The following is an 11,349-nucleotide window of genomic DNA, read 5'->3' on the forward strand; positions in this document are numbered from 1 at the left end:
AAAGCATCGCTGCCCGACAACCGGGTTTGGGGGATTTGCCCGGTTGTGGTTGGCTGTGATTTTAAATCAGAGTATTGTCGGCTCAAAGACCTCACGCAAATGTCCCCATCCACATCCTTTCATCCTTTCTCTCTCCTTTGTGATCTAACTTACTGTCTGCAGGAATGAATAGCACAGCCAGCCCCAAAGAAACGTCCATTCAAGCCCCCACCTCTACCAGGACAGGTTTTCACCCGCCGCTTTCTCCTGCTGTCGGTGATGGAGAGCTGGTGCCAGCTGAGCCCGGTTTGGCAGCATGATGTGCCCCCAGCAACAGTGGCCATGCAGCACTGCCTGCCCCGGAGGAGGCATTGTCTGGGAGCTGCTGGGGAATCAGGAGAGGAAAACAGGAGGGATGCCACACTTCACCCTCACACTTCTCCCAAAATAAAAAGCAGCCCTGTAAGCAAACACCGTGCATGAAGCTGAACCTTTGGCTACAATAGCCGACGGCCGTCGTGCCTGCCCTTACCTCCTTAGCAATGAGGGGCTCCCTGGAGCTGCGGATCGCAGAGCATCAGCGCACGGTGGGGACGGGGAAGCGCTCCTTTGCTGCCCGGCGAGGAGCAGAGCTCTCGCATGTAGCCCGGCTCCGGGGGCTTTTCCGCTGCCGGCTGCCGGCTGCCTCCCGATGTCTGTGCGGTGCCTGATGTGTGTATGATGTGCAGCCTGCACACACGCATCCGCACGCCTTCCCTGACGTCAGGGCCAGGCCAGGGGGAGCAGGCAGGTGGGAGGGATCAGGCTGGTCATCGCCGTTCCGAAGGGGGGGGGGGGGGGGGTGTGTAGGGGCTGCATCGTTCTGCTCGAGCACCGTGACGCATGGCCACGTCGGTGGCACGGCCTGACACGGCACGAGGCAGCCTTGCAGGCTGCGGGGACAATGTGGTGGGGGACACGTGTACCCAGCGAGGGGTTCCAGCTTCTCCCCACATCTTCCCAAACCCTGCTGGTGTTCCTGCAGCTCTCCCCAGCTCCTGCTGCCTGCAGCCCCCTGGCACCCCGCAGTGCACAGTCACTCCATGGCACAATCAGGGGCTCGGGCTTGGGCAGCAAAGAGAGGGACACGAGCCCAACATGATTCCTCACATGGTGATGCCGCATCCCGTGCTGGCGCAGGTCCTGCTTCTTCTCCCTGTATGGCATGTATGGTCAGGGGGGGAATTCTGCTTTTTGAGCATCACCTCCCTGGAGTTGCCATATGGCAGGTCCCCATCCCAAAAGATCCTTTCTTTTTCTTCTGCCCTGTGCCAATAGGACCGTGCTTGAGAGTTATCTCTGTGGGGAGAGGCAACATAATGAATCGCCCCCAGAGTTCCTCTCCTGGGGTCATGGTGTGATAGGAGCACTTGCTGCAATGAGGACAGGAATCAACTGTTTATTGTGTCTGTTGGAGTGAGGAGCAATGGGGCTTGCAAGGAGCAAGACTGATGCTAGATATTAGGAAACACTTTCTAACAGAACAGATAGCTAATTACTCCAGTGTTTTGCCTGGGTAAGCACCAGTCTCCATCACAGGAGATTTTTTAAAACATAACAGGCATGCATCCACTGGGGAGTTGGGTGATACTGGCCTCATTTTGCAGCAGGGGAATGGACCAGGCTGGCATGTTTGAGGTTCTGTCAGTGCCTATCTCCCTCTAGTTGTGGCTTTTCAAGTTTTCCGCAACAAACACGAGTCCCATTTGCCACCTACAGATGCCACAAGGCTCATCCACCCAAACAACCCTTCAGAAGCTTGCAAAAGAAGCAGAGGAGAAACGCAGCCACCTGTTCCAGTCTCTGGTCCAAGTCTCTCTTGAGCCAGCCCATCCTCTCCTGGTGACAGCTCACCCCTGGCAGCCCAGGAGGGCGAAGAACTGGAGGAATGCTGGGAATGTGCAGCATGGGCACACCCTCTACTTCCCCAGGTGTCCATTGAATTGTTGTACATTGAACATCATCAATAGCTGTTCATCCTCACCAGGGTCAGCCGTGTGCCCAGCTGCAAGTGGTAAACAAGACAGAGCATCAGGCTGACTCTCCTGTATAGTCAGTGGGGGCTCTGAAGGGAACTTGAGGTGCATTAGACAGGCAGACAGCTCTGGGCATGTGTTGCAGTGGAGAAGGCAGGGAGTCCAAAGCGTAGCAATGATAAAAGGAGAAGAGGAGAAGCTTTGATCAGAGTGGGAGAGGGGGTGCTAGAGATGCCTGTGGAGACAGAAGCAAAGACAGGAGCGTGGAGGACTTTGTACGTGAGAAGATACGTAAATCCTTTGGAGTCAATCAAAGCAGGGCTCAGCAACCTAGATGCAAATCATCCCTCACCTCCGCCTACAACATCCCTGAGCCAGTTTTCCCCAAAAGCCCTGGGAATGTGGAGGCAGAGGAGATCATAAGCAAAACAATTTGGGAGTTTCTTTCATTTTCCTGAGCCTCCACGTAACTTCAGATTGCGTTTTCAAGTTTTCTGCAGTTGTGAGGATGAGACATGCCTAGGGTTTTCTCTAAGCAGCAGGAAAACAGCAGCAGAGAACCATGTCCCCATATGCTGGCAAAACCTCAATGCTCTCAACACTACTGAGAGACTCTGGAGACATCATGGTTACAAAAATGTGTGCACGGCCTCTGTGAATCTGTGGCTATTTCACATGTCAGTATTATAGGGACAAAAAGAAAGTGCTCAGCAAGATGGGGCTGTTCCCACAGTTTCCAACATCAGACTACTTTAGCTGCAGTGTGAAATACAGTGTGCTGCTGGGTGCTATCTACAGCAGGGTTGAGACAGCAACATTTTACAAGGCAAGATTTGGCTTTATATTTTTACATCAGAGACAACGCTTATGACCAATGCTGATGGAAATATAGAATTCTTCCACAGAGAAAACCCAGTCAGCAGCAGTGCAACAGCCATCACCTCCCTGAAGCTCCAGGTGTGCACCATGCTGGAGTTGGAGGGGTTATCTGCAGGAAAGCATTTCTGGCAGAATGTGACATTTCTGGTAGAAGCTGATGAACTGCTAGTGGGGCTGGTAGCCTGGTATCTCAAGGCAGTGCAGCTCATCTGACTGCCATTGCACTTCATAGAACATCAAGGAACCATCCATTAGACATGGGCCAGAAGGAGAAAATGCCTTGCAGACCTCCTAGTCACATAGCTGGGGCTCAGGGCTGCGCAACAGGTTGAAGGAGATGTGTTTGTTTTGTTTTGGACACCCAGCAGCCCCCCATTGGGTCGTGATTGTTGGAAGCATGAAAAATGTTAGCTCAAGGGCAGGCAAGAAATGCAAATGTGGTGTGACCATCCTAATCCACTTGTTCACCCAGTCTCCTGTATTATTCCAGGTATGCACCTTGTATTGCCCCTACTTAACCTTCCAGCTCTTATGTACAAAAGAGTGTACATACACATCCAGAGTGATCACCTTGCTAGTATCAACACATGACCTAACTTCTGGTGTGATACCAAGGCTATTTCTTCCCCTGCTGTCAGAAGAGGGACGTGCTGAAGAACTACAGCACCTTCTGAAAAGGCAGCTACAGTGACCTGCAAAACCTGCAGCTAAAGGTCAGTCCCAGCATCATCCAACCTGCATGGGGCCAGGACAGAACAGCGAGGGATGCAGTGAGCATGCCAGCAGAACTGTGCTGTTTACCCTGATTAGCACAGCCACTGCCATGGAGAAGAGAAAGACTCTCTGTACAGCTCCTGAAGTAGGCTGAGGTGGATTTGGGGTGAGGTGTCTCAACAGCAGTGCATGCAGAGCTCATTGCTGACACTAACACTACTCCTCCCAGGGACCTGGGAAGGAAAACTGGATCCTCCATCACCTGCTATGCCAACACACTAAACATGTGCAGAATGGCCATTTAATCATCACAAAAAAAGACACCCTGGTGGAGCAGGAATAATTTCAGACAGATCAGAAACTCCTCAGCCACCACAGATCTCTTGTTAATGAGGCTGAGATGCGGTATTTGTGGCCTCATTTTCCCCTTCCCGCTCCAAGACAGCTCAACGTTTAACTTATTTCTCATCCCGAGCACTCATTACCGCCTGCTACACACTGCCACAGGGTGCGGGGGGTGACACCCGTCGTGTCGGCATCAAAGCCGCGGTGCTGACAGCACAGTTATGCCTGTCAGCCGCAGACACGTGGGTTTTCCTCAGTCCTCTTTTGAGCACCCCGCAGCTCCTTCCATGTCTTGGGGCACGTCCCGGGCACGGGCACAACCTCTCGTTTTCCACAACCCCTATCACGAGACGGGCAGCTGCGGAAAATTTTTCACGGATTCACGTTTTATTTAAAGAAACTGAGCCCTCCACTGAACGGAGCGCCTCAGTAATACACAGCGCCCACCTCCCCCACAGGAAGACAAAATGGCCGCCCCCACCTGAGGCGGGCCTGAAGGCGGAGCCAGGGGCGGGGCCTCCGCACAGCACAGAGCTGTGCGGTAGGTCCGGACACACGTCAATCAGAATCCGTCTCCCCGCCCCCCGAAGGCGATTGGCTCCTATACCGGAAGTCGCCGTGAGGACGGGCAGCGCGCGGCGGCGTTCGGTGTGTCAGGTGGGTTTGAGGCGGTGCGGGGTTTTTGCTGTCTCTGTGGGCCTGCTGCTGTCTGCTCCGGGCTCACAGGTCAGGGGCCTGCTCTGGCGTGGCTGTGGGCTCGTGGGGAGGCCGAGCGCTGCCTAACTGGTCTCTAACCCCACTCGTCCCCTTACTTTGCCCCTCACAAGGCGCAGAGTGCTGCCCCTCCGCGCTTCGGGCAAGGCCCGGGCTGAATGCTTGTTACTAAAGCGGCTCGGCGCTGCTGTGCTCTCTCCCTGTCTCCCCAGAGCTCGCCATGTTTGTCCTGGTGGAGATGACTGACACGGTGAGGATTCCTCCCTGGCAGTTTGAGAGGAAACTGAATGAGTCCATTGCTGAGGAGCTAAACAAGAAATTGGCCAATAAGGTAATGTATAGAGTGGAGTAAGCGTCATAGCATCATCATATAACAGAGCGTTTCTGTGTTTGTGCATGATACATGCATCAGAACAGCTTAGATATGAAGGCCAACCCCAAACAAAGAGAAAAAAAAAAAAAAAGAGGGAGCTGTGTACCATCCCATAGGGGTCCTGTGTTCATGCTGTAGAGAAGGTGCTGAGGGGCATGGAAGGAGGGAGAGTCATTGCCATCTTCTGTGTGGGGCGGCAGTACAAAGTGCCATCTGAAAAAAACACATGCAAACCAGGCCAGTGTAAATACAACAAAAATACTGAAAGAGAAATGAAAGTGGTGATACCTGCCTTGCTTTGTGCTGAGTACAGTATGGTAGCACAGTCTTCCCCTTTAGTGTGGGGTATATGAAAGTGTTGTATCACACCGTCCCTGTGCAGCCCGTGAGGCTGATGGGCACACAGCTTTCAGAGGGTGCAGAGCTCAGAGTGCAGCTTGGCAATGTGAAGAGGGCTCCAGAGAGCAGCCCAAAGTGATCGAGGAAGCAGATTACACAGGCAGGTTAGGAAAAGAAAACAACAATCTTGTATCCACTGACGAGGGGTAGGTGCCATAAATTTTGTAGGCTGTGAAGTGGCAGGGAAACTGGGAGTTCTCCTTATCTCTGCCCACAGCTATTATAATTTCAGACAAAGACAAGCTTAGAAACTTCTGAGGATGCTGGCAGGAAGTGCATTTGGCCTTTGTACGAGATGTGGGTCTGCTGAATTGATAGATGTTCTTTCACAACTTTACTATTGTGGCAAGTCAAATTTTTCATTATTGACAATTATCCCAATGATTTCTGTTTATAGCAATGTTCCTTCTGGTGCCAGTAAGAACACAAACTCTCGTAGCACTTGAAGAAGACAAGGCTTCCTCTGAAATGCAGTGTGCTTAGTGCTGGAGGAGTGCACGCAAGCAGCTTCTCTCCCATCTTGCCACCTTCTGCTGCCTTCTTTCTAAAAGCTGTGCACTTTGTATAAATTTCAAGGGAGTTAACCTGGTAATTGTTTTACAGCCTTTTTTTTTTGTTGCTTTTTAATTTGAGCAGGTTGTATACAACGTTGGTCTCTGCATCTGTCTGTATGATATTACAAAACTGGAAGATTCATACATATTCCCTGGGGATGGTGCGTCGCATACCAAAGGTATGTTCTGAGTTACGGCAGTTGCAGAAGGTTAGTGGTCTGCAAGTGACAATTAAGTTCCCATTGTTAGATAAATTAAGTTTAAAAGGACTTGCTGAAGTTAGCAGCCTTCACTGTTCCCTTTAGAAGAGAGAGAGGATCATGGTAGAAGTCCCTTTGTATTGCACTTTTGTGGTTAGAAATACATTTTTAAGTAGGCAGTCCCATGTTCCTTCTCCAGCAGTCCATCTCTGCCCTACAATTACAGCCATAGGTCTTGGATAAGGAAGGGGTTAATTTAACTTAGAAAGCTCAGAAATCTCCAAATAGAAGATAATTTATACTAATTGTTCTGCGTTTGTCCATTAGTATTATTTTTTTTCTTTTTGAAGCTAATTTTGCCTGCCTGGAATGTTGAAACGTTTCTAAATATAACATTTGCACAACAGTTGATGCTGTTTTCTTAGCTGGAAGCTTTGCAGCATCTGTCTTTGAGACTTAGACAGATCTGGTTCAGCATACATTTTAGGATTTTAGTTGACTTTTTGGGGGGGAGGAAATAAGAAATGATTCGTTACTTTTGAGCTTTGGCAAATCTGAGCAAAAGCTGTAAGTAAATACGTAAATGCTTGAGCAAATGAAGTAACCCTGTTAGAAGGGAACTGGATGACTACATGTGGCATCCCAGACATAATTTTTAATGCCGATAGAGCTTATTCCCTACAAATAAAAGCTTTTCTAATACTGAGGAGGATGGCAGGCTTTGCTGCTTGCTTTAGTCTCCATTTGCTTCCTTAAATTCGAACCTCCTTGAACTGAAACAAGAGAATATGTTCTCTGAGTTTGCAGAGAAACCTCCTGCTTTCAGAAGCTGGGATAGCACTTGCTAGCAGGCAGCAGGATTTATTACTTCCTCTCCAATTTGGTGCTTGGTTTATATGGAAGAGCAGCACTGGGAATGGACAGTTAAAATTATGTTAAACAGCTTTTACGTGTTATCTTGCTGGGGTTGTCTTAGTATGGCTTCCTTATAATTATAAATGCAAAATCTTAGTTAGCAACATAGCTAGATTTTTTCATTTGGGTTAAATAAGATTATGGCAGAGTATCTTACTTTGATAATATTGTTTACCGTATAATTTCATTTGAAGAAAATAAATCATTGCTGTCAAAGATAAATGGAGCAGAAATATGGCAGGAAAACAACGTTTCAGCTGACATTCTTGGTCTCCAAGGAATGCTTGTTTTTGTAACTGAAAGTGCTGATCAGCTGCTGCTATAATTCATATAAAACGGGAATCGTAACTGATTCCTGTTTTCTTGAGCTCACCAGTACTCGTAAGGAAGCTGTAAAGCATGCAGGATGCAACATTTTAGAGGGCATATCGGATGTGGGATTTTGTTTTAGTGGCTGCCACCCTGTGGAAGGAGTATGGTTCACTCACACGGACATAACCTTAAGGATGTGCTTTCTTTCAAGTGCATTTCCGCTACGTGGTCTTCCATCCCTTCCTGGACGAGATTCTGGTTGGAGAGATTAAAAGCTGCAGTCAGGATGGCGTTCATGGTAAACTGCATCTCCTAACATTAGGGACACGAGAGCTGCAGTGCACTTGGGGATGCTGTGGTTTCAGGCACTGTCATGCTTGAAGGCTACTGCCTCCAGCCCTGCTCCAGCCTGAGACTGATTGGTAGCTTGAGCCTGGCAGCTTCCCCTGCACTTCATGGTTTTGTCTGCGCTCCCCTTTCCCTTTGTCACTCATGTGCATGCCCAAGAAGAATAGGCAAGCCCATCTGGAGTTAGACTGAATTTATTTTCTCGCTTCAATTGACAGAACTTCTGATGATTTCTTTTAAGGTGGTAGTATCAGATTCTGTTGGTCTGATATATATTAATGTAGTTTCTTGAATATTTGCGATTAATTCCTGTATCTGAAGCCAGGGCAGGGAAACATCTTTCATAAGAAAGATGATCAGCCACGTACTTCATGAAGTACATAGCTTATGGGTTGCCTTCTGGTATTGTAGGAGTATGCCATGCAGGCGAGCTCCTGGGGATCCCAGGGATATATTTGTTGCTGAATTTAGGCTCATAAAACTCAACATCATGGAATCTATTGGGTGGGGATTGGTCTAACATGTTAAATAGAGAGCAGTGTACATTTAGGTCTGTGATTTCTAAGCTTTTTCCTGTCGCAGACCTCTGTAGCATCTGACTCATTTATTGGAACGCCGACACTTCCAGTCCTGCTCCAAGCAGCCTTTTCCTTTCCCTGTGGCCACAAAGAGTGTGCCCTCTGTTGCTGTATGTACTTCAGCTGGGTGTTTGCTTTGCTGCCAACTGAAACGGAGCATTGTGACTCAAAGAATAATTCCTGCATAATCTCGGACGTCCTTCCTGAAAGAGGAAGGAAAATGAATCCAGAATTGCACTTTAGGAATTGCTGCGGTACATCATTTGTGAAGAATGGTTTCAGTCTTAATCAAATTCTTTTCTCCGCAGTTTCTATTGGATTCTTTGATGATATTGTCATCCCACCAGAATCCCTGCAGCAGCCAGCAAAGTTGTATCCTTTGATCACCTTTGATAACTTTAGTACTTCATTTCAAAAGATTGTGCAGTGCTGGCCCTGCAGGCATTTACTGCTGCAACAATGAAGGTGCTCAGTGGCAGAAGCTAAGCTGTTGTGTCGGGCAAGTCCCACAGACTGTTATCACAGCTAGGCAGGCCTCACGCTTATTAGGTTTTGCAGGATCATTGTGCCAGCTGATGAAAATGAATAGCAATGTCCCTCAAACAGCCACACCATTAATCCCTGCCTCTAGACTTCGGTGCTGCTGGAGACAGAATGCGGGGTTTGCTACATGTGTAGATACACGGTGTGTCTAATGTCCTTACTTGTGGGAGCCTGAGGGGTTGCTTTGTTTTGGAGGTGGGGGGGGGAGTAACAGCATACACCTGGAAGTAGGAAAATCAGAAACAAGGCCAAGGGGCTGGAATGTGCAGACAGTGATGTAGGACAGCATGTTGGAGTCTGAGAGATGATTGTGAAAAGGCTTTGAATCAGGAGGGTTCTTAGAACTGTAAGAAAGTGATCTGCCAGGTGACATGCTGTTTCCTTCCTTAGCCCTTGGTGTGGCCAGCGATGAAGCGGAGCAGGTGTGGGTTTGGGAATATGAGACAGAAGAAGGGGCCCACGACCTCTACATGGACATCGGGGAGGAGATCCGCTTCCGAGTTGTGGACGAAACTTTTGTTGACACATCACCAACAGGTCCAAGCTCTGCAGAGGCCTCCACTTCAAATGCCACAGAAGAAGTCCAGAAGAAAGAAGCACCCTACACTCTTGTGGTAACCATGTGCATAATTCCTACAGTCTTGCAAAGCCTGTGGTTAATTTTGTTCTTAAAGTAGCATCCCTTTCCCAAGGAATTGGTTGCTTTAAGCTGAAACAAAGACAGTCACAAAATCAAAGGAGAGCAAAAGGGGAAGAATGAGATAGTTCTTGTGGTTGCTCTGTGTTTGCTGTATTTTTGCTAGAACACATTTGTGGCTGGTGGAGTTCCCATCTGGCAGGCTGAATGAGAATAGACTGGAGATGCAAGACCTGCAGATAGGAATGAGCATACAAGAAATACAGAGCTGGGAAGAGCACACCAAGATTTGTGCAGCAGCACAGCGGTCTTTCCCATGCCGTGTTTTGGCACAAGACCTCCCTGAGTACAGTGCCATAGAAAGATGGATCCAAACCAATACGAGCAGTTTTCTCACAGCAGGAGAAGGTTGGGGCAGTCGGCACAGTCAGGAATGGGGTGGGCAAGTGGCTGATTTTTCAAGTATTGAGGGTTTGGTGTAGTGCTGACAAGATCTGAAGAAGTTTGGGCTGGGATCCAGTAGGAAAAAGGGAATGCCTCATCTGTAACACAAGGGGAAGGGATTTTATGTATTTTTTTAGCATTTACTCCCATGTTCTCTATGCATTTTACAATCACACGCTCTCTTTTCTGTGTGAGCAGGGATCTATCAGTGAACCAGGCCTGGGACTCCTGTCATGGTGGACAAACAGCTAGCTGCAATCAGTGCCAGCTCCGCAGAGAGTCTTTCCAGTGGATGTTTGGGGGATTACGGGATCCTGCTGGTGCTCACTGCTTCTTTTGAAGCTGAATGAGAAATTAGACCTGCCATTCTCTGTTTCCCCTTCAGCTTCCAACCTGCCAGATCAAGACAGTTGCTTTCAAGAAATGTCTTCACTGATCTGTAGAAATGAATTTACAGGGACAAAAAGCCTTGAGCCCAGCAGCAACAAACCCAGCTGGAGCTTTTGTCTCCTGCCCTAGAGGGAAAACTGGGGAGGTCTTCACTCGCCTGAATTAAGAAGGGAGTTGACTTCAAGCGCGTGAAAGTGGGAGAGAATGCCTGTCTAGATGTATTGTTTCCTTGGCCTGACAGCTTGATTTAAGAGGGGCAGAAACCTACTGTTTTGAGGGGAACTGGAGAAGAAACAGCAAAAAACTGGAGCTGAGAGGTGTGGTACGGAGATCTGGAAAATCCTTCAGCTGGGAGGGCAAGGGAAGCAGTGGTAGCATTCTGCTGAGAAGGGAAACTTAATGAGTGGATGAGAACAGCCAAAGAGAACTGGAACGAAAGTTGTTTACTCGCAAGGAATGGGCTCTGTGAAGATGACGGCCGTGGAAAAGGAAGGGCAGCTGATTGTGCTGAACAAAAATACTGCACTAGGTGGGCTGTATTTATTGAGAATGAGCTGAACTTTGCTGGAGCTTGACTGAAAATACATAATTAAGAACTGAAATGGACCTGTGTTTGAGCAAGTTAATTATGTTTGTGGGAGCGTGTTAATGCTAGAATTGGAATAAACAGTAAAAGCCACACAGCCTGCCTTCCTGTACAATTTCTGGAGAAATGATGAGCTTCCTGCCTCACAGGAAGAAAAAAACCTGCCTCCTGCAGTCTAGCTACTTGTATTTCAAGGCAGACAGTGTTGAGTGTCGAGACTAACGCTTTGCTCTGCTCTAACAGCCAATAGCAAACAATTGCCATCACCCTCTCTGACAGCAATGAAAGGAAAGAGGGGAACAAAAAGCAAGTAAAATCTATGCAGGGCACAATGCCAAGAGAGTGATGTTGCACATAATTACAAAGGCTGCCTCGTTTGGCAGGAAGGGGCTGTAATTCCCTGGGATAGTGGAGCTGCTAACCT

The 11,349-nt window shown here is 48.4% G+C and overlaps 1 protein-coding gene across 4 annotated transcripts; it reads left to right on the top strand.

Annotated features, from left to right (window-relative positions):
- The first annotated feature begins 4,531 nt into the window (after positions 1-4,531).
- On the top strand, positions 4,532-11,018 carry POLR3H (RNA polymerase III subunit H). Of its 4 annotated transcripts, none has more exons than XM_042816280.1 (7): positions 4,532-4,589; positions 4,859-4,977; positions 6,055-6,151; positions 7,611-7,697; positions 8,634-8,697; positions 9,275-9,482; positions 10,148-11,018. In XM_042816280.1, the coding sequence occupies exons 2-7, from the start codon at positions 4,867-4,869 to the stop codon at positions 10,199-10,201; spliced, it is 621 nt and encodes a 206-aa protein (XP_042672214.1). In that variant the 5' UTR covers positions 4,532-4,589; positions 4,859-4,866; the 3' UTR covers positions 10,202-11,018. The 4 variants fall into 4 exon arrangements, with proteins under 4 accessions (XP_042672214.1, XP_042672217.1, XP_042672216.1 ...); XM_042816282.1 differs by lacking the exon at positions 4,532-4,589 and adding an exon at positions 4,592-4,658; XM_042816281.1 differs by lacking the exon at positions 4,532-4,589 and adding an exon at positions 4,636-4,718.
- The last annotated feature ends 331 nt before the right edge of the window (positions 11,019-11,349 follow it).

This window comes from Centrocercus urophasianus, unplaced genomic scaffold, assembly GCF_019232065.1.
Source record: "Centrocercus urophasianus isolate 14NV4802_14NV808 unplaced genomic scaffold, USGS_Curo_1.0 seq_15, whole genome shotgun sequence".
Lineage (NCBI taxonomy): Eukaryota > Metazoa > Chordata > Aves > Galliformes > Phasianidae > Centrocercus > Centrocercus urophasianus.

Bases quoted from the DNA above. Each gene is read 5' to 3' on its own strand.
- POLR3H (XM_042816280.1), top strand. From the start codon at position 4,867: ATGTTTGTCCTGGTGGAGATGACTGACACGGTGAGGATTCCTCCCTGG. The intron at 4,978-6,054 runs GTAATGTATAGA...TAATTTGAGCAG, and splicing joins ACAAGAAATTGGCCAATAAG to GTTGTATACAACGTTGGTCT. The intron at 9,483-10,147 runs GTAACCATGTGC...CTGTGTGAGCAG, and splicing joins AAGCACCCTACACTCTTGTG to GGATCTATCAGTGAACCAGG.